Source organism: Acanthaster planci, linkage group LG13, assembly GCF_054643075.1.
Source record: "Acanthaster planci isolate LZ-2023a linkage group LG13, COTS_SCS, whole genome shotgun sequence".
Classification (NCBI taxonomy): Eukaryota; Metazoa; Echinodermata; class Asteroidea; order Valvatida; family Acanthasteridae; genus Acanthaster; species Acanthaster planci.
In genome coordinates, this window is record NC_141789.1 from 8627787 (window position 1) to 8653053 (window position 25267).

A 25267-nucleotide genomic window follows, 5' to 3' on the forward strand; every position below is an offset into this window, starting at 1 on the left:
TGCTAGATTTGTGGATTGAGAGGATATCGTTTCCTCTTTTAACCCGGCAGGATTCGGTTGGATAACATTAATTGTAGTTGGTACGAGGACGTCTGGAGACTACGTACGGGACGGGAACCAGTCTAGAAGAGTTAATTTCAATGGTACGCGGTGTGTACATGTACTTTTTGTACATCCGGCGCACACGTCCATATACACCCAAATGTACAGGACATACATGAGCCGGGAACCATGTAAATGTCAACATGGATAAAGATGCTGTAGATGGTTCGACTGAAAATCCGACGATTTTGGACTGTGTACAGACCGATCAATTTGGCTTGAGAACATTTGAAAATGAGCAAGGAAAACAGGAGTATCACGTGGTCAAATTTGACAACAATGGGGATTCTGGGCTGGTCATGAGCAATGTTCCTGTGACGCTGCCTCAAAATGTCTCGGTGCACGTCGATCAATCTGGAAGGTAGGCGGAATGGAAGGTGTTTCCGACACAGACGTTGGCTAAACATCTCCCAAGCACGGACGTATATAAAAAAAACCTGGACTTGCAACGCCTTTGTATGAAGGAGAAGCCAACCAGTGGCCATTTTACCGAGCCGAATACAAATGCGTGGGTTGGCTCCCTTCTATTGACGTCAGGAAGAACAAAGGCGGGCGTTGCCAGGAAAGCTTTGTATTCGGCTTCGTAAAATGGCCGTGAGTCCTGGATTCATTGATCTCTATAACTTAAGTAACCCCACTAGTGTGGCACAGACTGTCACTCCCGATCCATCCTTAGCCACACATCCGTATACGCAATTTCGTGTCGGCGTATTGAACATTTTGGCATAGCTACTTATCATCGTGGGCGCAATTTCTTTCTTGACTTTTCCGCTTTTTAAATACCATTTATTGAAGGAAATTTTCACTCACGTTATTCAGGTATTTTCCAGTTGTTTTGCCTTTATCCATTCAATCTAATGGGCTCGCTCTCACAGTCACCATCTTTAAAATAAGGTCAGTGAACATTACGTCACTTGACCCCTCATCGTTTCGACAGCTCTTCCATGTCAAGACATCTAAACTACTGCTAAAGTTTTGGAAGAGCCCATTGGTACATGTACATGTAGGGTAAGTGTGGGTATACTCGATCGGGGGGAGAACCCGATCAGCCGTGATTTTTTTCATATAGAAGGGCCTACACTCTGTTCATTTGATTCACGTCACAATCTGTAGGGCTTACAGACTGTGACGTGAATGAAATGACTTGAGTGTAGGCCCTTCTATATGAACAAAATCACGGCTGATCGGGTTCTCCCCCGATCGGGTATACCCTCACTTACCCTAGTGTCTTATCGCTCAGTCCATGTATTACATATGTCTTGACATGGAAATTTCGCCCATGATGACAAGTGGGTGCGCCGAAATGATGTGTGGCTAAGGATGGATCGGGAGTGAGAGTCCGTGCCACACTAGTAGGGCTACTCTATAAGCTGATTAAGGACATTGCAAGTCCAGATTTTTATAATACACGTCAGTGATCCCCAGGCCCCAGAACTGCCAGTGTGGAGTCCAATGTCTGCCTCGCTCCACCATGGGAGCGGGGGGACGTCGGACTCAACATTTCTAGGGTTAGGCTAAACAATCAGTGATAATGGGTCTAAATCTTTTTGACATTCGCAGTGCATTGTGGGCTTAGATGACAAACAAGCAAGACATTTTGCACTATTTTCCCACAGTCACAACTGTGTGGCCTAGTCCATTAATAGGACCCAGGTATTGGACTTCCCCTGTCATGCCTGCTCTGTACCCTTGGCCCCAAACTCGTGTAGGAAAAAGTGGTCAGACGTTGACCAAATTTATTTTTGAAATGTGTTTATCATTCTAATCATTACCTTCTACTGGGGGACATGTTTTCACTGCCCTTTGTTACTGAGATTGTGTACAGGGGTCAATTTTAACGGCAGTTGGCTGGCCCGGGGCCACCAAAAATTCATTGGGTCACTGCATTCTCCCGAAACGATGGCCCGGTGGGACAGTGGTCATTTGAAGAACTTGGCTACATTTTCAAAACTTTCATCACATTTGTTGCCTTGTGTTTCATCACCCTTTTCTTCAAATTAAAAGAGAGAAAGGATTGGGGTACAGATTTACTGATCTCTGATTTGGAGTTCATATAGGGTACATATAGCATGACCAGGTTCTTACATGTACATGCATGCACATAACCATGTGTTGAGACTGTCACAAAACAGCCAACTTGGACAGAAATAGCACCATCTATGAACAGGTTTGCCTCGGATGTTTCACTGGAAATTCAAGATTATAGTCACAAGTTCAGTTTTCTTTTCAACTGTAAAAGAGTTCGCGATACCCGCTGCTTCATGTGACTCGGACCGGCCAGCCAACCCCGGCAAGCTCGGTGGTCGAGTGGTTAAGACTCTGCACTAGTAAGCAGGAGGTCGTGGGTTCGAGTCCCACCCGAGTAAGCTTGTGAGGTTTTTTTCGCAAGCTCTCGGACAAGCACTGAGCATACAGTGCTTATTAATATACGTTGGGTAAGGGCAAAACCTGTTATATATAATGTAAAAGAGTTATCCACACAATTTTTTTTTATTTGTCATTCCCAGAAAATACCCCCTTTCCCAGATAATATTCCCAAATTAATTGTCAAACTACTGGTGTGCACTCAGGTCTGAATGTCCATGTAGCCGCCCATCTCTGACAACTGAGAGTACGAGAAATCATACATGTACCTCACTAACTGTGTAATACAACACAGTGCTCATAGAACAGAAAAATGAATGATACATGTACATTGTGCAACAAAGGAAAAGAAAGATCTGACCAGGCTGAGTTACATGTACATGTAGTTCATCAACACACACGGAACTGAAGTAAATCAGCAGTTAAGTTTGACTTGCTACAAAACAACTATGGATATTTCAACAGTTGTTGATAGTACATGTACTTTGACAATTGCTTTCGTGGAGCTCTTTCTAATTGAAATTTAGGGCTAAAAGAGACAGGGTTGTGGAGACAGGTGCTTTGTCAGAGCTGCCACTGCTTTGAACATAAAGGAGTCAGGATCATACACAAATTGAAATTTGTCTCAAATTCCTGTACGTGTACTACACAGCCATATGGTGGCAATTAGTCACCAGTTCCTTTTTGCTTTTGGGAAAACTTGGTTGACAAAATTGTTGATATAAATATGATATCGCAAATACTGTAACTTAAAAAAACTTGGCCATTTTATTTTAAAAGACACTTTTAAAAGAGAATCAGAAATTTTACAAAGTCTCTAAAAGGTGCTTTAAATTTACAGGTCAAATGTGATTGCAGTTACATGTAATTGCTATTTTTATCTCTCAAAGATTAATGCTCCAAATCGATGGTGGAGCCATTGATGGTCTAACAGGCGACTTGGGTGGAAGTGGAGATGCAGTCCCAATTTCTACAGGCCAGGTCACAGAAATGCCTACCAGCTTTCCTAAGAAGCTCCCCCCAATGCTTTTGCAATCACCAGAGGCATTGCCCAGTATCCGGACTGTGGATGGTGTGTTGCAGATGGGAAGGGTCTCCAGTGTTATGGGTAATGTAGCAGACTGCTTACGCTTGATGCCTGATGCTGATCCCCTGGACTGTATGGACACAGCAGTGCAAGCCACAGCGACACCAGCCACATCAACCCCTACCAGCAATAGCTTCACTGATGTCATTGCTACAATGCAAGGGTCCATCCCAAATGAGAGTGGAGATTGCTCCTTAAATGTCCAGGACACAGGTGATGTTGACACAGTGTCAGGGTCAACAGAACGAGTTGATGACTCGATTGACAATTCAGAATCTCTGATTGGTTCCTCAGAAACATTGACCTCAGTGTCCATGGCGGAAGTCATGGATACCATAACAAGAACGTCTGAACCACAAGTCACTGGTACCCTTCCCAGCTCTGTTCCAGTCGACACTCTTTCTTTGCCGTCCTTGGTCAGCATTGGTGTGCCAAATGTGGAACTCACCACAACAGGTACTATACATGTACATTCAGCACAAAAATGAACGTGAATTTGATGTGATTTGATGGCATTGCACTGAGCATGAATTACTGTATGTCGAGAATGCCCCTTGTGATAATGCAGCAACTAAGTATGGTTACAGTTAAAGCCTAATAAAATATGTCTTTAATTACACCTCTACCAAAACAAATGTTTTACACAGACATGGCTATAAAGCCAAGCATCGAAAATGATTCCCACACCAAGCACAGAATTTTACTAAGCAAAGAAAATATTTGCTTAGTGGAAGCAGACTAGTAGCTAACTTTAGCAGTTGATTCTCGTTATAACAAAGTTGCAGGAACCAGACAAAATTGTTGTAACCAGGACTTTGTAGTTAAAGGAGTGCAAAGACAAAGATAAACGGAAGAATTCCAGAAATTGGTACATGTATTCTTGAAATCTGTTCTTTATATTAGCATTTTGTTATAGCAGTATTTTTTATAAAGATAGTTGACTGTACATGATGTACATGTATTTTTGAATTATTTGCTCAGATGTTTGCTTGATGCATTGATTTGCTCTTCTGCGTACATGTACCTGTAGTTTTATGCAATGGAGCCTTGATTTAGAAATACAGTGGTCCAATTTGACATTCAGGCCTCCAAATAGTACTAGCCCGGTGTACAAATTCTAGTGAAAAATGCTCCGGGCTATCTAGACTTGGTTCCTAGGTTGCCCGGTGGGCTAGTGAAAAGATCAGTATATAACCTACCTGTAGTGTTAAAATTTAGATCAAAACACATGTATTGCATTTGGTGATAATAAATGCACGATTGCAAAACCTTTACCTACAAGTGCATGTGACATACAGCAAATCATGCCTCTTATTTTTCACATCAGCAGTTTTCACATCAGCATTTTCTTCATTGGTATTAAAGCTAACAATAATTTTGGGGTTTTTTTGTTTTTTGCACACGGGCTAGTAAAACTCCAAACGAGCTAGTAAAATACCCAGTTTATTAGCTGGGTGGGGTATCCAGGAAAAAAAGTTAGCGCAAGGCCTGACATTGTACGTGAACATGTACATGTATGCGCTCAAGTTTTGAATTACAGTAATAGCCTTTATACATACTAGTGTATCTCAGTATTTTCTTCATTGACAGGTCAATTGGTAATCAGTCGAGGTCCGATGGTTTACAGCGACCAGTCCAGCAGTCTTCTCAGCATGGCTTCCCCTGTTCCTGATATAACTAGCTCCCTCAAAGAGAACACCATTACACCAAATGTGCTCACTGAGAACCAACCTGCTGTCAAACCTAAGGTACATGTAGAAGGCTTCCAGAATTGACAATTGGTGGTGTCAAATATAAAAGTTGACCCCCAAGTTGTGGCATGATGCAGAAGGTTTCTTGTTCCCTGTCCACCTGTCTACAATTGATGACTTGTACTTGATATACCGGATTCCCAACACTTCTTTTGCAGGTTGCCTTGCACAGCTTTTCTCATGGCATGTCTGTAAAGATAAGCACACACATTATTTGGTCTATAGTTTTGGGATCTGTATGTGTTGCACTGTATTAAGTGTGAGATCCCAAAGACAATGTTGGGACACACCAAAGTCTCCACAGTCCAGTTTAAATTTCCCTTTGAAACCTCAAATTTCCAACAATCTCTAGAAAAGCCTGTGGAGATTCAAGTATGCCACATGCGTGTACGTACACTGTATGTTGGGTTGGTTCACTGAGAAAGTTAGTGTAAAGCTGCACGTATTTACCTTCCACTAGTATGACACTTTTCTCATAGCACAGAGTTGTGTCGCCAACAAGTTTTTCATTCTACATTCAAGTATACAATGTGCAGGGATGTAGAATTCCAAACTTTGTGGGCTGAGGAGGTGGCAAAGGAAGAAGTTGAAGATTGTATGCAGGTAATAGAATTCCAGTGTACTGTTTGATGCCTCTTTTCTGTCATTTGGGGTTCCTCTAGGTCAAGAGGAAAGGTGGCTGGCCCAAGGGGAAAAAAAGAAAAAAGGAACTTGTACCCAGTGTCCCCAAAGCACCAACTACAGCGTGAGTATCCCTAATGTGAATCCAGTCCTCGCATAAAGGAAATAATCTAAACAGTTGGAGGGCATGACGTTATAATAGCAGTATTTTGCTTGACTGCAAAGTGACAAGTGGATAGAGACATACAGGCAAGCAAGGAATCAGTTAAGCATGGAAGAATGTAGAAGGACCAACGGGGAGATGTTGAGAAAAGCAGTGATTAGACAAAGGGGTTGGGAACAAAATGGAGAGAAGAGTTTGAAAAGTCATGGATACTGTTCATGACATCCATGATGTTAGGGAACGTTTCATAATTACAGAAGGTGGTATTTACTGCGGTACCGCTGTTTTTTTTGTGGTACCAGCATTAAGCTCTTTCGGGTAACTAGTGCGGTGCCGCTAAAAAAAACAGCGGTACTGCAGTAAATACCGCCTTCAACAATTATGAAACGCTCCCTTAATGTAATCCTGAGTTTACAGAATACAACACATCAGCATTACTGGATATAATACTAAGGTAAATTACAGGGTTTCTGTCTATTGTCCATTGAAGAGGGCCTTATTACCGGTATTCTAAAGCAAGGTACATGTAGCTGAGTTTGTAGAGCTCTGCACTGTTAGTTACATATACATGCACTTGAATAATAGTTAACGGTACATCTAGGAGTAAAGTTCTGATTCCATCGTAGATGGGTTGGAGGCTCAGGACAACTTTATTCACTTTTCTTTGCTGTGTTCCTTCTCTTGAATTGTAGATGAAATGATTACAAACACGACAAATGCCATACAGGATAAAAACAAAACCCTACAAAGTGTACAAAGCTGGGAAATACAATTTTATGACACGAAATAAATAATCACTCCGCACAAACCGGATTTCTATTGTATTGATTAATAATTGTTTTTCTTTTTTTGTACAACTTTCTCTTTATCTCGCCAGGTATTCTGTGTTTCTAAATGAGCAGCTGAAACTTATGAAGGAAAAGCATTCCAAGAAGCAGTTTCCTGAGATTATCAAAATTCTGGGCCATACCTGGACAAAAATGACAGCTGAAAGCAAGAAGGTACCTAAACATATCCAGTGTGACCCTCTGTATGGGTGGATTGAGGTGGTTGCATTGACCCACACATACACATCTACATCTATGCATCACTTGCTACAAGTGACCCTTGAATCTCTCTGTAAATTTTGTTTAGTGGATTAGGCAGTAACCTTCATTACCCCACTCTTCGGGTAATTGTAGATATCAGGGGTCCAAAAGTGTGACATTTTTGTGTCCCTGTTACATCTGGCCTTTGTTATTTGACATGAAATATCACCGAACATTGCCAGAATTGATTTCAAACTACCGGAGCACTATTTGTTTGGTAGGTAATTTGCATTAATTCATGACTGTTGGAAATTAGAAAATGTGTTCTGAACTTACAAAATCATATGTCAGATGTGACAGGGACATGAAGCAAAATGGACCCCTAATTTCTGGAATTACCCAGTCATCTTGCTTATCTCATTCACCGTTTGTCAGTGGTTAAAAATGTCGTGTTTCACAGGTAGAAATGCATTGGCCAACATAGTAATATATGTAAATACATGTATTATGCCTACCTTTTCTGGCTAGATCAAAGGTTAAATAAATGACCTTTGACATTAAAAAAAAAGCCATGTCACATAAAACAATAGGGACTGTTAGAGATGATTTTTATGTGGGATACATACTGGTACAGGTATGCGGCTTGTGTATGTATACAAGCTTATTGATATGAAAGGCACATATCCTACAGTGTACGGGATAACATACATGTGACCCCATGAACCTTTGATGTACCCACCCAGTTTTCCAAGCTGCACACGTACGTATCCCATAAGCATGTCATCTCTAATGGTCCATATTATGACAACATGTGCATGTGAGCAACAGCTTGCACATTTCTGAGTCAGTGTTGTCTCTGCAAAAATGTTTATGAATAGTGAGGATGATGCCTCAGGTACAAAAACAGACATTTAAAATAAATTCCAGTGGTGATGGAGGAAAAAGATAGCAACGAGGAATATTTTAGGGCTGAGAACATCATTGGGAAAAGTTAACATTGTGGCTGCCTTGTCTTGGAAAATGGGCATTTTAAGAGGGTGGTCTGTCTCATTCTCATGAAATCATGGTCGTTCTTGTTACCAGTCACCACTGGAAAATCCTTGAAGGCTCAACTCAATAAAAAACAAGCATTACAATGGTAGATCCCCGCTCAGCTATTTTAAGGTTAACATTTTGTTGGTTCAGGTTTTATTTAGAATTTGGTATAAAATGCATTACTTGTCAGTCCCATTTTTTTGTCCATAAATAGCTGTGGTATAGCTTTCAGCAGCTTAGTGTACATGTATATGTTTTTCCTTGTTGAACATGTTTGAGGGTACTGGCTGCATGCACATGTACATGTACAAATGTAAGTAAAGAATTACATGTGCATCATTTCAGATGAGGCTGAAGGAATGAAGCAGGAACACGTGTGTGTTGGATCAGAATGTATTTCCCTTTCAAAGATAAATCTTCTTTGTGTAATTAGTGGAACGGTTTTAGTTTAGGATATAATAGCGCTCAGGAGTGTGGCCATCCTCAAATTTGGGTATCTCACGCAAACATAATGTGGGGATAACTTGAATTAGTTTTGAATTGTTCACATTGGTTAAAATGCTGCCCTTTACATAATGCAGAAATATGTGCATGCAGCAGAAGTGGACAAGAAACGCTATATCGATGAACTCCGGGCCTTCCAACACAGTGAAACCTACCAGATGTTGCTCAGAAGACAGGTTGCTAAAAAGATCAAAGATTTGGCAGGTGAGTACTGCAACAACATATAATACAGAAAAGCAATGTAGTGACAAATGTAGTAACACTTGGGAGTTATATGTCTCTCGATTGTAGCCCAGAAATGTCATAGAAAATATGTTGACAGGCTTCTGCTTGTTAGGCCTACAATACACAACAGAGGTCTGGAACCTTGGCACTGTTAGGGACTAAAATACGCTTTGTTTGTGATTTAAAGCTCTGCAAGCATTCAAGACTGTTGAAATGCTTTTTTGTTGCATAAGTTACACAGCAAATTTTGATTCGCTTCACTTAAGTTCCACAATTATGTACTGCATAGGACGGCACATTGTACAACAGTTCATTGCATAACTTAAGCAATCATTTTTAAGGGGCATAAATTACACCAAGATAATCAGAAATGAATTATTTTACCAGCGTTTTAGTACCCATACTTATGTGTAAGTACCACCAGAGTACCGTTTTCAGTTTACTGGTACTCGAATGCCGCGAAGCACTCGTACTTGAACTGATGGTACATGTCCATGGGCACCAAAGTACAGTACTCAAACTTACAAATCAATCTACATCTGACCTTGTCAGAGACGTTTTACAGGGTCCTTCAGTCCTAACTCCTTGCCTGCACTGCATTCAGTGACCCCAATAAACAGGACAATTTCTATGAGACAGTTGAAGCAGTGAACTCGTGAACAAAAACATCTTGTGGTTTAAAGATGGAGTCATATGTACTTGTACAGGTACTGTAGTTGGATGCAGCAAGTTTGCCACATGTTGTTCAGAAGTGTTGCATGCTGCACTTGTTGAAAGATGCCGTGGGAGCCCTCACTCCACCATGTCCACTGAGCTTCAAGGCAAAGCACACACATAAAGAAAGTATTGTGTTATTACAGAAGTCTTTTCTATGAGGTTTATTTTATATTTTTTGAATTGTTTGTTGCAGGTGTTGATGGTGCTACCATAGATCCTGATGTCAGTGCCTCAGTTGTTAATGAATTGCATTTAGAGGTGAGGCCTTGAGAATCCTTACATGTACCTGCCCATATAAAGAATTCACTAGACTATTAAATAGCTGTTGTCAACATTTTAATCTGTAAAGTGTGTAATTACTATGGAATGCTTTAATTGGTAAGTACAAACAGTAATAATCTAAACATTGAATTGAAACCAAGAAACTTGAAACACTGCTGTTTTTGCCCTCTCACCACCCTGCCCCCTGCCCCCTGCCCCCTCCCCTACCAAGTATACCTGCGGTTGTTTCCATTTTTTTTTTGCTTGGCACATTTGGAGTAACTGTGGAATTGAATTCAAAATTGCCATGACAGTCATTCCCAGACTGCACGGCATCAGCACAGTCTTAACAGGAGCCCATGTACCGGTGGTGATGCTTGAGATGATAGTGACATGTATCTCTGTGTTCTTTAGTTTGGAGCACATGAATACCCCCAAAGCTTGAAGGATATATCTCCCCTTTGTAGGGTCCATTTCACAGCAAGTCAATGGGGATTTTCTCAATGATAAAATAAAATCCAACACAGTGATTTCCTGTCGGCTCTGCGGGGAGAGCAAGAGAAGGCATGATTTTACATTGCAGCAATGGTCCTTTGGACTCACCATGCTGCGTAAGATTTTCAGTCTCTGCATTCATTTTTAGCTCATCTGTGTAAGTGAGCCCTTAAGCAATTTGAATTGGAAGCTATTTCTACTGAGATGAAGACCTTCTTGTGTGTCAAACGAAGGCCAAATCGGCATTCCACACTCCCTCTTTTCTCAGACAGGCACCTTCTCTACTACCTGCATGGAAACAATATCACCAATCTCTACACTTTGAAGATTTTGCATGTACACACATGGTATGCATGTACATGTGGTTAGGTAGTTCATTCTCTCAGATACAAAGGAACGTTCAGTATTAGATGACCTCAATTCTATTTTCCAGGAGGATGACCCTAGTGACCTGCTGTGTAAGATATGTGACCAGTATTTCAGCTCAGTTCATAACAAGAAAGAGCACATGTACGGCAAGCAACATCTCCTAACACTGACTGCAAAGCTGTGTAAGTTTCACTGCCTTGTTGTTCAAGCAAGGGCGTGCATTTGCGATCGTGACCAGAAACATGTTCGTATCCTGGTCAGCGGTTGAGCATTTTTCGCGAATTTGGTTATGCCTATGTAATGTCATTGTTCCAGCCAAATTAAATTGTGTTCATCGTAGCTTCAAAATGGCAGAAAATAAGTAGACAATTTTTTTTCAAAAAAGTGAATTATGTTCACCCAAATTTTTTTTATCTGCTACCTTGTACCCTGTCTCTTTGAGACAATGAAACCATGTCTAGTTAGCTGTTTTTTTATCTGCTACCTTGTTACCCTGTCTCTTTGAGATGATGAAACCATGTCTAGTTAGCTGTTTTTTTATCTGCTACCTTGTACCCTGTCTCTTTGAGATGATGAAACCATGTCTAGTTAGCTGTTTTTTTATCTGCTACCTTGTACCCTGTCTCTTTGATATGATGAAACCATGTCTAGTTAGCTGTTTTTTTATCTGCTACCTTGTACCCTGTCTCTTTGATATGATGAAACCATGTCTAGTTAGCTGTTTTTTTATCTGCTACCTTGTACCCTGTCTGTTTGAGATGATGAAACCATGTCTAGTTAGCTGTTTTTTTATCTGCTACCTTGTACCCTGTCTCTTTGAGAAGATGAAACCATGTCTAGTCAGCTGGTTTTTTATGTGCTACCTTGTACCCTGTCTCTTTGAGATGATTAAACCATGTCTAGTTAGCTGTTTTTTTATCTGCTACCTTGTACCCTGTCTCTTTGAGATGATTAAACCATGTCTAGTTAGCTGTTTTTTTATCTGCTACCTTGTACCCTGTCTCTTTGAGATGATGAAACCATGTCTAGTTAGCTGTTTTTTTATCTGCTACCTTGTACCCTGTCTCTTTGAGAAGATGAAACCATGTCTAGTTAGCTGTTTTTTTATCTGCTACCTTGTACCCTGTCTCTTTGAGATGATGAAACCATGTCTAGTTAGCTGTTTTTTTATCTGCTACCTTGTACCCTGTCTCTTTGAGATGATGAAACCATGTCTAGTTAGCTGTTTTTTTATCTGCTACCTTGTACCCTGTCTGTTTGACATGATGAATCCATGTCTAGTTAGCTGTTTTTTTATCTGCTACCTTGTACCCTGTCTCTTTGATATGATTAATCCATGTCTAGTTAGCTGTTTTTTTATCTGCTACCTTGTACCCTGTCTGTTTGAGATGATGAAACCATGTCTAGTTAGCTGTTTTTTTATCTGCTACCTTGTACCCTGTCTCTTTGACATGATGAATCCATGTCTAGTTAGCTGGTTTTTTATCTGCTACCTTGTACCCTGTCTCTTTGAGATGATGAAACCATGTCTAGTTAGCTGTTTTTTTTATCTGCTACCTTGTACCCTGTCTGTTTGACATGATGAATCCATGTCTAGTTAGCTGTTTTTTTATGTGCTACCTTGTACCCTGTCTCTTTGATATGATTAAACCATGTCTAGTTAGCTGTTTTTTTATCTGCTACCTTGTACCCTGTCTCTTGGAGATGATGAAACCATGTCTAGTTAGCTGTTTTTTTATCTGCTACCTTGTACCCTGTCTCTTTGACATGATGAATCCATGTCTAGTTAGCTGGTTTTTTATCTGCTACCTTGTACCCTGTCTGTTTGAGATGATGAAACCATGTCTAGTTAGCTGTTTTTTTATCTGCTACCTTGTACCCTGTCTCTTTGAGATGATAAAACCATGTCTAGTTAGCTGTTTTTTTATCTGCTACCTTGTACCCTGTCTGTTTGAGATGATGAAACCATGTCTAGTTAGCTGTTTTTTTTATCTGCTACCTTGTACCCTGTCTGTTTGAGATGATAAAACCATGTCTAGTTAGCTGTTTTTTTATCTGCTACCTTGTACCCTGTCTCTTTGACATGATGAATCCATGTCTAGTTATCTTTTTTTTAATCTGCTACCTTGTACCCTGTCTGTTTGAGAAGATGAAACCATGTCTAGTTAGCTGTTTTTTTATCTGCTACCTTGTACCCTGTCTCTTTGAGAAGATGAAACCATGTCTAGTTAGCTGTTTTTTTATCTGCTACCTTGTACCCTGTCTCTTTGATATGATGTCTTTCTGTAGCTGTTATTTTTTGCATCACCTTTGGTACATGTGTTGTTATCACAAACACGTTTCTGGTAAGGAGCTGCCAAAACACACCCCTGGCTTAGCAGGTTGGTATGCACTATCTTCAAGCCAATCTTGTTTTCTGGATCTTAATCGGTTGATCCATGATGACAGTAGTGTGGTGCTATGCTGACTACATGATCCATGCCACTCTCTACATACATGTATTTGCTCAATCCTATGTGTTGTGATATTCCATTTACAAATGCAATGCACATGACACTTTTGGCCACACCACTAGCTGTACGTGCAGCTATCCAAAATCCAATTGCCAGAATGCATTTAAAAAAATGGTACAGTATACATAACATTCAATTTGTAAGACTTTGCTGTTAAAGTTGCACTGCTGAGTACACCAGTGGGTTAAAGTTTGTGTTAATGTAGCGGCAGCGCTTGCGCGCCCGCTGGGGGCGGACCCTGACAATCCGGAGGGGGGAGACTGGTCTCCCGGTAAGGGATGGATCGGATCAGCTTGTAACACAGGTCGTCAAATAATCACCTCCAATTTATTCGTCAATGGAAAGAAAACCCTATAATTTAATACAAAAGCACGAACCCTAATTAATTACATAAGTGCTTTAGTTGATTCATGGACAATAATTAAACAACAATGACATCAAATGCAATGGTATTCTGCAATGGCATGAGTGCGTACTGCTTATACATAGCACACATAATACATAGAAGCGAATATGCTATTTAAGCTAACAGCACAACCCAAATTTCTATTCACGGTGGCTTTGGGGCTTTATGCAAATGCACTGACCACGTGACGGTACAGCGCGAAGACGATGTACATGTTGAACGTTTATAAGTGACCATAAATGGCAACGTATAATGGATGAAATTACAAAATAACGGCGCTAGGATATGCCAAATACCCCCCAAACCCCGACTCACCCAGACACCACGGGTTGCGAGACCTACAGTGGTCTGCAGGGCCCAGCAACTCCAAGGGAACAGGCTGAAAACTGTCCGAAATGGTCCCGAAATGTTGCGCTGTCTCCACCGAGATGGCCACGGAAAGAAAAAGGACTAAACGTGGTCGAAGGGTCGGTAACGCACACTGGGCAGACCGGCATATCCAAGCGTGGTATAAATAGTAAAAATGTTGACAATGCCCGTAATTACAATAAAATGAATCCAAGCGTTTTAAAACAGATAATGAAGTCGGTGGAAGGTATTCCGGCTAAATCTTATGTTGTCATGATAGAAATTAAATGGAGCTAATTCCAATAGAGGCGCAAGGCCACGTCAACGTGAAGGGTGAGGGGACCCTCTCAGTTGCTATGCAACAACGTAAACATTGAAAGGATCTTAAAGGCGTATACCATGTGCATGTAGATTATACATGATAAATATACGGGCAACTCCCCACATTAAAGTTCCTAACACATACCAGTACATGTACCTAAAAGTTAGGTACGGTAAAATCTTGATAAGTCGAAGCCCGTTAAGTCGAAACTCTGTTTACCTCAACATCTTTCTGTATTCCCGACAAAAGAATAGGCCTTTATGTACAATAAACTATCCGTAACTCGAAACGTCAATTCCACTAAAGCCGCTTATCCCGAAGTTTTGGCAGGCCAATTAAAAACCCACTGAAGAATGATGAATAAAAAGTGATGAAAGAAAGTTTGCCTTCATTATGAGTCATTACTTTCATGTGCACAACTTTTCTTTGATGAGCCGACCATGTTCACACGGGCTGCTATTGTCACGTCGACAAGCACTGGGTGGGAACAACCGCAACCGTAAAATTAGGCCGTGTCAAAAACGGGCTTCCAGAGCTACGGCTAGATCTATTGCCTGCGCGTCTCCATGCATTTCCAATGGAATGAATACCAAGACCTAGCTCCAGACGAGAGATTCGGATGCAGCCTAAATCAGGCACAAATGATGCGCCCTCAAGCGCTTTGTACATGTATCATGTGACCCAGCACGGAAACCCTGACCGACTGGCCCGTGCGTTGCGTTATGCGGTAACAGCCCGATCATGCAAGCACACAGGTACCTGTACATAACGTCATTGGTTTAGTGTTTATTAATGTACCACATAAAAACATGTTTAATGATGATGTTTGAGGAAATCTTGCACAGTACGGATAGCCTAAAATCCACTTCATGTTTGACTCAGCTTGCAGGCCAACTGCCGTAAGCCAGTAAGGTTGCATGTGCACTGAAGCTTGTAACTTTCAATAACTCAAACGTCGGATAACTCAAACTTTTCGTCCATTCCCCTGAGCTTCGACTTATCAAGATTTTACTGTATTTTCTTCCCTTAAACAACAGGTGAAATAGAGAAAGAAGTCCTGGAGATGCAAGAGAGCAACCAGCATTTGACCACCTCTAGCTTATTAGACCCTCCAAATCAAGCTATGCCAACAGAGCAATCCCTACAACCCCAGACTGAAGAGAGACACTCCACTGCAGCCGGAGGCGCCAGTAGTGTGTCAGGTACATGTACATGTACATGTACCAGGCAGCAGCATCCAACAACACCAGTCAAGATAGACATTGAACAATTCAAGGAGGACTTCATGGATATGAATCTTGGTATGTACAATGTATATCATTGGACTTCTCTACTTTATCTACCTAGTGTTTCTCTATAGAATTGACTTGTCCCTGTTTTACCTCCCAAATCAGTGTGAACCCAAAAGCAGCACCACTTGGGGTGAAGGAACATGTGAGTTCCTTTGAGTCGTGTTGAAATAAGACTTGTGCTAGCCTTGCGTAATTATACACTAAAATCAATTTGTATCAGTTCTGTTGTCCGATTTGGAATAATTTCACCTTTGGGGGTATCAACATTTTGGTTTCAAATAGCTGGTTCTAGTTGCTTAAGTGTTGATACTAGGCACTGCTAATGATTTCTGAGGAGAGTTTCATCCCTAGCCTAATGAGCTCAAAGGCCTTGCAGAAGTATCCATTGAGAGAGGACACTTTGTTGCGTAATAACAACATCCAACCGAGCCAAAAGCACATGGTACACAGCATGTACACTGTGTTAATGTAGTTGCCAAAGAAAAGATGCCAGAAGCAAACTGTGCCAGTTTCGGGAGCAAAAGAAAATTTCATACAGAATACCGCACAATCTGGGCTCTTTTACAAGGCAGCCGGCCTAGCTGAAATACTCGGGCATCAATAGATGTTGTCTGTCAGATTAGAGTAGCCACCAGACAGTCATTCGTGTGGATTTAAACATCCAGTAAATGAAGCTATGGTTTTTTGAAGAATTTTGAAAATGGAAAATCACCCGGTTTTATATCATGCAACTTCAAATTACACTTGGCAGCAAGTGGTTAAAGTGTCCGGGCACATAGTTGTTGCCAAGTGTTTGCAACTTTGCACCTTTGGAAGTGCACTTCCGCGTTTGCAATGCTTCCTCATAAATGGCTGCATCTTTTCAGCCTTTCCAGAGGAATGCGTGGCATTGTACAAAGTATGACAAAAATCGAGGACGAATTTTGGCTTGCAAGGCTGAGGTCAAGGTGACTAGTCATTTCAATGAAGGCTCCCCAGCAGCTATTGCACATGATTAGGATTCTGCAGTAGCTTGCTTGCAAGCTTTGTGCTTGACATGTTCCTCACTACGCAAGTGAGCTTTCACAGTGTCCACCCTTTTAAAATTCACACTTTGCTCACAGTACTTACAGAAGAAGATTTCCCCATGGCATAGAAATCTTAACTGAACTGCGTTGCATGCACATGTGTATTTACATGTACCAGTGGGGCCTATCGCCTGGGTTTACTTCTATTATTAACTAATGCCATTTTGTCCACAGATTATGTAGCCATTTTCAAGATGTATTTTTTTGCGTTGGGGAGATGTTAATTTATATAACGGGTTTTGCCCTTACCCAACGTATATTAATAAGCACTGTATGCTCAGTGCTTGTCCGAGAGCTTGCGAAAAAACCTTACAAGCTTACTCGTGTGGGACTCGAACCCACGACCTCCTGCTTACTAGTGCAGATGTTAAAAAAAAAAAAAAAAAAAAAACATCTTGAAAATAGTTTGCGGTTACCCGCTGCTTCACTTGATTGGGACCGGCCAGTCGACCCTGGCAAGCTCGGTGGTCGACTACACTAGTAAGCAGGAGGTTGTGGGTTCGAGTCCCACCCGAGTAAGCTTGTGAGGTTTTTTTCGCAAGCTCTCGGACAAGCACTGAGCATACAGCGCTTATTAATAAACGTTGGGTAAGGGCAAAAACCCGTTATTTAAATTATGTAGCCAGTTTGTTAAAACAACTGAGAGGCACCTGCAAAAAACTTGGCAACAATTTCTAAGCCATAGAGGAAAGTTTAAAACAAGTAACTGACACCTGTGTCAAATCATGTCATTTAAAAAGCCAAAACAAAAGCAAACAGGAAAATGCAGAAACTGTGTGCTCAACCTAATTCTCCTTCCAAGAAAAGGAAAGAAATACCCTGCAATGTTTCCAATGTTCTTTTATCATTTTCTGTTGTGAAAATTTAAAGAATAATTTTTCACAACTTTCAATAGCTATGGCATCCTTTATTTAAATTTCCTGCCTGTCACATCACCAAAACCCTTTTACAATTAATGAACGATTTGTATGACAATCCATATGTACAAAATCAGTTTATGTAATAAAATCATTGGAATCATTGCAACTGCCCTTGGTCACAATATGTTAATGTTGGACATTGACCTACCATTTTGCTTGACAATGGTGCAACGAAATTCGGAAAGTTTACAGTCAATCTGGACCTTAAAATTAATCTTAGTGAATGAAACCTTTGCTCTTCACCAAAGGCTTCCGTTGTCCTTAGGTGTGGGGCATAAAGCTCCATCAGATTTGTCTTTATGTTTTATTGATCATTTGCCGTGTGGTACTAGCCTTGTCTCAAGATATTAATGCATTGTCTAATTACAGATTGAATTTCGCATGTGTGCACTAATGCGTATGTACCTTGATTAATTGCTAGTATGGCGCATGTTAGAATGGTCAATGTGTGCGTCATGCCACATCACATCATACACAGGTTCACGCATGTCTCGGCATGTGTCAAAGTACATGCCGGCCCAATTCCTAGTTATGTGTTGGAGTGATACAGGTTGGCATGTTTTCAACATAATTCATTCACTTCGTGTAAAAGCAAGCAAGTACATGTTTGTATAAGGGTCAGGTAAGTATTTATTTTTAGTACGTCACTTTGTCACTTGTTGAAGCCATGATTTCTAGGGAATTTTGCGAGTTCCCTTTACAGAAGTGGATTCCCTCTTGAGGTGTTGATCTCGCGAATTCCGTACATTTTCCGTGATCACACAAATTATTGGCTCGAAATGTCCCCTCCTGGCAGTTGCCATCCAAAACTTTGACATTTGAGGTTTGTACAAACTCGCAAAGAAACAGCCGTAAGCCAGTAGCCTTGACATAAACTCACTCATTGGTCATATTTGTTTTATGTAATAGTGCTCCAGGAACACACCTCCCAGAAAGGACATTTTCATCACTGGAATTGAAGTTTCTATGGTTCATATGTGACTTTGCACACACATTGATTATGAGCTCCTATTGGATGAACACTCAAGTTGTATCTTAACTTCAGTTCCATGGTTCTATGTAAATCTGTGTGCAGTGGGCGTGGTTTAAACTGAAATGATGTCACACTTGTGAACCGGGATAGATGATAATGAGAAGTAAGCTTGTGAAGTGCCCCCATGCATAGTATCCTGCGCTATAGGCATATTGAATCTTTGTACTTCTTTACAAATTTTGTACACATGTACATGCTGTTAGTCGTGAGCTTTGTTTCTCAATTGTGATATCAATACAAACTATGAAGTCGTTAATAGGGCTGTGTTATTAGTCAAAATACATATTACAATGTGTAATATGAAGTCTTTTTTCTGAAGTATCATATATGTGTGTGTCAAACATGATTTGTTTTTTAGAACATGACGAATCAAACTAAAGTCTTCCTACCTCACCCAAAAAAAACTTGCTTTGGCCTGACCTATAAAAAAAGTTTTGTCAACCTTATCTCCGTCTGGGCTAGTCTGAAGAAAGTAAGGACACCTTGCAGGACTTTGGGGGGTGTAGCCATTATTAGTCTGTAGTTGGTACACAGTTACTGGTAATGTTGTAGTTGGTAACTGTACAATGCCCCCTGCTAGGAATCTGCACATCACCTATTGTATTGTAATATGCATTGTCTCTACATTACATCTTGGCTTTCACAAGTGAAGCCCTATCTGCTTATACATGTATATACCCAAATCCAGCTTGTTTTATGCAGTTGTCTGAAGCTGTAAGGTTGGCAATGTGTGTAGTGTACTTGAAATCAAATAGGAAGAGATACTTGTACAAGTAAATTTGTTTAATCTGCAACTGTAAGAAAAAATGCCCCATTTCTGTAAAAAAATGCCCCATTTCTGTAAAAAAAGGAGCATTGCACTTTGAAAGCAGCCTCCATAAGGATTTCACAGCATTCACTGACACTAGCCTTTTCAAAGCAGGCCTCATCAGCTGGACATTTCAGAGGGTTGGTTCTTTTGCTAGGAATACAGATGTGCCCCCAAGAACATAATTTGACCTGCCGGAACTCTGTCATGTCTGTAGAGGGCAGTGTTCAATAGCCTTACTCATCAGTTAAACAGATGTCAATCTGCTGTGACTGAGACAGCCAAGCGAACTCATTGATTCTAATTACACGGGAATGTCATGAAGGAGTGAAATACATGGATATTAGTTGTTTTTATCAGATGACACCATATTTTTTCAAATGTTCTTGAAAACACAATAAGTTATCTAGATAGGAACGAGGGCTATTTCCAGCAATTTCTTTGAGGTCTCTTTTTTGTTCCAAAATGTTAACTGTAACATGTCAGAATAACATAGGTCATCAAATTTGCCAAGTCCAAGCATGGTGTGCATGTGATATCAATTATAATGTTCATTATAAAAGTCCAAAGAATCCTTTTCCTCTATGCTTACACTGGACAGATGAAAACTGATATTTTTAGATTTGGATATTACAAAAAAAGTAGAACTTTTGTTTTGTGGATACATACACATAGTTCGAGAGATGGAACTTGGGGAGTTGCGGTGTCGGGACCAGGAACTCTTTGAACTCAACATGCAACTCAGCAATCAGTGCCAGCAACTTCAGGTAATGTACATAAATCTGGAAATCTACCCCAACAACATCAGACTTCAAGTTACATGTATCTTTTCATTGCTAAGATTTTTGCTGCTGGCAGGGGAAAAAACGTTTGTGATTGAATGTGAAATATCATGCGGCTGAGTGTACATGTAGTTTGATGCTGAACCGTGTACAGCAACTAAATGTTACTTACAAATTTTGTCCTTGGAAAGGTAGTGACTCTATAGATGTATATGTACACAATTTGTAGATATCTTTCTGTGATCACTGCAGTTTAGTCAGTACAGCTCTGGTACTAAATATACTTAACAGTGGTGTGCATTTGTCAACCGTTGTATTTTTGTTACTGATCATCAAGGGCTATTTGTATCTTGAGTCCAAAAAACTGGCTCCCTTTTTGTAAATTGAAAGTATGCCACAGTCTAAAAGTAAAGAAATATGTTTCCGAACTGTTCTCTTTACTCTCTGGTCTTCCTGTTGTATGGTAGGATGCAGTTGCTAAGGCAACGCTGGAACTGAATGAACTAAAGCGGGTGGACACTACACTCAGGGCCAAGTTGGAGAGTCTTCGAATGGTTCCCACGCTCTTTGGTGTCATCAACTTTTGACAGAGGCTATTCATTTGGATGCAGCCTTTGAAGAATTATTCGTATGATCTCCAAGATCCCCAACTTGGTTTTAAAACCAAATGTCAGTGTTTCTCATAATATTTATTCCAGATTTCTATCACACAGTAAGAATATGTTGTTTGTACAGAAGCCTAAAGCTCATTATATTATTCTATCTCTGTATTTATTTATCCTTTATGCCTTAATTTCACACTGAGAAAAACAACTCTTCCTTTTCACCCTCATGTCTAGGATGTTGAAAACAACTGAAATTTCCTGAATTAATTGAAAACTTGGACTAACTCATAGCCAATAACACAAATAACCATAAGCAGACATGACTTCAAATGACAAATGGGATACATGCATCCTATTGCAGTTCATCACTCATAAATGACACCTTTAATGCAAGATTGGTAGGTGAACATGCGTTCATTGCTGAGCAGCGAAGTTCCAGCTTTCCTGTTAGTATTAATTCTGCCGGATTAATTTCTGCTGAAATTAGAGCAAAAGGTTGAGTCCTTCTCATCCTTTTGTTCCAGACAAACTAGTTGCTTTGAGACAAGGACCAAGATTCAGCCTCTTAGCAATGCACACACCTCCATGTACGATTCAGCTTCAAATCAGCCTCGAGGGCAGGTTTTACAGTGATTCTTCACTGCTTACGGTCGGTTCACCCACACTGCATGTCACCATGAGTAGCATTCCGCTACTTAGAACTCACTGCCGCCAGATGGTATGAGGAGTACATGTACGAGCCTGCTGGATGTTTGACCCTTCTGCTAGAGTGGAGATGTGCTCACAGTGGCCTGAATAATTCCACTCAGAGGAAGAGCTGCTTTGTGGCAGATTAAATCCAGTCCCGTGTTAAAGATTGATATCACTCCCTCAATAAAATATCTTGAGGAAAAAAAAGTGGTACTAATGCTGTCTTTTGGATAGCGCAAACGGTGACAGGCAGTGATGCATGTCATGACTGTGCTCAAGAATATAGCATCATCTCAAGAATATAGCGTAGTGAACATAGTATCAGCTGAGAATTTTTCATTTAAGCATCAGACATGATGGGACATCACTTTGTGGTCCCAAGATAATAATGACAGTATGGGTTCCGAGTCATCACATCAAGTCATCAAGCACATCAACCCCCACCCCAAACTTTGACTTTGTCATTTCTGCCTTCTCATAAGTGAGATATCAGTCATTAGTTATGGGAGTCACTGAAACTCTGCTCTCATTATGAATTTGAATAAACCAAGTGTCAGTATATCAGTATTTGAAGCCTGCAGAAGGTGAACCCGTACACTGAACGTTTGAGGCCGTGTCGACCATTAACGGTATGCTTTGGGTTGACTGGGATGGTACGGCTGTATCTAGTGGGAATACTGTTGAAAGAAGTTGCATGCAAAAGTGAAAACTGGTCGTGTTAGTAATGTCCAGGTTAAGGTGGGTTCGTACCATGGTGCGAACACGAGCGCCAAATTGTGACGAGATATCAAGTATTCGGGCGTCGAATTCGCAAAAGTTTAAAGGCTGGTTCATATTTCATGCGAAAGCGAAGCGAATTTAACGCCGCGACAGGTTTTTAGCGAAATTTTGCTCGGGTTGAAATCTGTTCAACTTCTGCAAATCCGTAGCGCGAATATGTGACCTGACGTCACAAATTTGTGTTCTTGTTCGCTTTCACTTTTTAACACTTTTCAGCTCAGCGAATTTTGCAAGAGATATATTTCCTGACGTAAAATTCACTTCACTTTTGTGTTTGTCCGAAGTCCGGAGTTTAAAAAGGCAATTTTACTAACTGTTTAAATTCCCGCTTTCAGGTTTTGGAAAACGTTTCATTTTGTTCTTTTGTAGAATTGCCATAAAGCCGTTATCAAAGTGAAATGTGCATGAGCTTTGTATCTACAAAAACGCTTGCTTCTTGATGTGAAATGAGAGAAAGCCTTGATAGTCTTCGGTTAATGATAAGCTGTATTAAGACTTGTCTTGGGGCTAATTGCTCAGCATCGGGAGAAGATTGCTGCAGTACCTGCGTATTTTCGCTGGACACCTGGTCATAGATACATATACATGTACAGGTTTGAATATTTGCCATTTCATGTTTTGGTGGGTTTGTTCAGTTTTTAAAATCCCTTTCAGGATCAGCAACACTAAATTTTGGAGAAGTGAAAAAACTTGGTTTTAGCTCCATGGACGCTAATGTTGCGAAAACAGTAAACACAATAAATCCATTTATATACATTTCGCCTTCTTTGCAGTTGCCATACTCTCATCTACATTCTTAGGAATCGGATCGGGTAGAAATAAAGATTGGATGTCGAATTTTCACCATCTTGAATGGATCGAAAAGAAAAACCATTGGATATTTGTGAAAACACCTGTACATCTGTAACAAAGCATTGCATGACAGCCGGTTAGATGGAATAGTTCCTTGTCATCCTATCTCTACTTCAAACCTTGTAATTTGACCGGTTGTTTATTGCAAAGTAAAGAGGAATGGTGTTTTCGTCCCTTCAAATTTGTAATAATTATTTATCGCCAGAATCATCTACGAGCCGCAAGGAAAGAGTGATTCAGTCAAGGTCGAACATATACCTGCGGATGGTTCCTTTTCACTTTGGACTGTTTGAAATCATCTGCCTTTATAGCTTGTCTCAAATGCTATACTGTGTGAATACAAAAATATTTAAGACTTCCCATAAAGACCAGTGAATGTAAGTTATATATTGAATAAATATGAGTCAACTTGTCATGGAGCCTTGTGTGTATTCTTATTTGCAAAAAAGTGAGCATATACAAATGAATGCATTAAACTGAACCTTGATTTCGGAACTTGGTACTTGTAGTTTTAAAAAAATTCTAGTAGATTCCAGTCCATGCAGTTGCCATCAATACTCGGTATACAAACATCAGCAACGTTCAAGCTGCAAAAATGAAAAGTAGCAGTTAGTGAGGTTTTCCGTTACTTGCATTAGATTGGACTGTGGCAAATACTACGGTGTGTGTGTTTGTGGGGTGGATTGAAAGCGTTTACACTGGAAACAGCACTACCACCTTTCTGAAGAGAAAGGAGCAGTGCGGATTCCTTTTATGTAAGAAAAAAAGTGGCCTGTTGTTTTTACATGTAGAAAAAAAATCCCCCAAACTGGAAAACATCACAAGAGGGATGGGGAGATGGAGCGGTCATAGAGAAAGATCTTGATGTGGGTGATGAGAAAGGGTGAATGGTGAGACTTGGGCCAGTTTTATTAACAGACGAAATAAGCGTCGTTTCGTTGGACATTCCCGATAGCCTCCTATGACAGCAACCATAGCGTTGGGATTTGTGCGACTGTCACGGAAAAGTGCCCGCCCCTGTAATAGTTATTTCAGTATTCATACCGCCGGAGTGGTGGGGCCACTGCGAATGACCATAAGGCCGCAATTCGGGCCTATGCCATACTTTACCAAGTAGGAACAGAGACAAGTCACTTTGTCACGAGCCTGAATGGTCAGTTGTTAGAAGCTAGGAGCATATGTTTTGGAAAAAAAAATCAGTAATGACTAGGCTCACCAGGGATTAAACATCTGTCATGTATCATCCGCTTCAGGTAGAAGCACCCCTTCATCAGTTGAAAAGAGCCATATTGGTCGGGACAGTTCATGTTGGTAGTGATACGACCGTGACGCGTGCATTTCGTAATCGTTCAGTTCTGATCAAAGGAGGCTCCGTTGCTAACGAAATTGCGCCCTCTCTTGCTCCATCTCGAGGCTTATAGGATGTGCTTCATTAAAAAGTGTTTGTTGCTTTTCACGCCTTAGGGATTTTTACCCACGTCCCATCCCCCGTGGCGTAAATTTGTTCAGACTGGGAGGATTGAGGAGGGATGACGTAAAGAAAAAAATGCCCGGGGGTTGTTACATCTTATGACACTTACGCGTTATTCATGATGTACCGGTAGATAAAGATATCTTTAAAGGAACCAGGAAATATAAATATTTTTATAACTTTTACTAGAACCCTTAAAATTGCATCTTTGGCTTTCAATTAACCTATTTTAAATGTTTATTTTGCAATTTTAACCCATATTTTGATGTTTTTTTGGTTGTTATGCTAATGTACATTTGCATATTTATGAGCAGAACTATGATGTCATCCAAGGCACTGAAACTCAATGCTGTACTGATTTGTGCACAGAAAATTTCTAGATTCTTTTAACCACTGCTACGGCAGATTTCATTTTCTTTGGCAATTTATGTCTGCTTGAGTATGTGGCAATAATCCAGCAAAAATCCTTTTCATAGAAATGTTCCCAGATAGCAAATTTGGGGTTCACAATTTGATCATGAAAACATGCAACCCGAACCGTGTCTTCCTGAATTTACATCAAAGTAAAAGCGCCCTCGCTTGTCCAGAAAGGCTTGGTAAAGTTTAAATGTTTGAAAAAGTGCACTGTTCAGTTCACTTAACTCAAAAAAGACGTC

General features: G+C 40.5%; 1 protein-coding gene and 1 long non-coding RNA gene across 2 annotated transcripts; one reads left to right on the forward strand and one right to left on the reverse strand.

Annotated features, from left to right (window-relative positions):
• The first annotated feature begins 191 nt into the window (after positions 1-191).
• On the forward strand, positions 192-23553 carry LOC110982486 (uncharacterized). The gene is made up of 11 exons (XM_022240924.2): positions 192-463; positions 3357-4009; positions 5144-5301; positions 5967-6049; positions 6966-7089; positions 8733-8859; positions 9791-9855; positions 10787-10904; positions 15349-15612; positions 20107-20198; positions 20681-23553. Exons 1-11 carry the CDS (start codon positions 246-248, stop codon positions 20798-20800), a joined length of 2022 nt encoding a protein of 673 aa, XP_022096616.1. The 5' UTR covers positions 192-245; the 3' UTR covers positions 20801-23553.
• LOC110982487 (uncharacterized) lies at positions 5297-25267 on the reverse strand. The gene is made up of 4 exons (XR_002598584.2): positions 24357-25267; positions 23623-23727; positions 9580-9694; positions 5297-5493 (listed from the first exon to the last, which is right to left on the reverse strand). It is a non-coding gene; the product is annotated as an uncharacterized LOC110982487 (long non-coding RNA).

Coding starts and splice junctions, on each gene's coding strand:
- LOC110982486 (XM_022240924.2), top strand. CDS start 246: ATGGATAAAGATGCTGTAGATGGTTCGACTGAAAATCCGACGATTTTG. Junction 5,302..5,966: donor AACCTGCTGTCAAACCTAAG/GTACATGTAGAA, acceptor GGGTTCCTCTAG/GTCAAGAGGAAAGGTGGCTG. Junction 15,613..20,106: donor CTTCATGGATATGAATCTTG/GTATGTACAATG, acceptor ACATACACATAG/TTCGAGAGATGGAACTTGGG.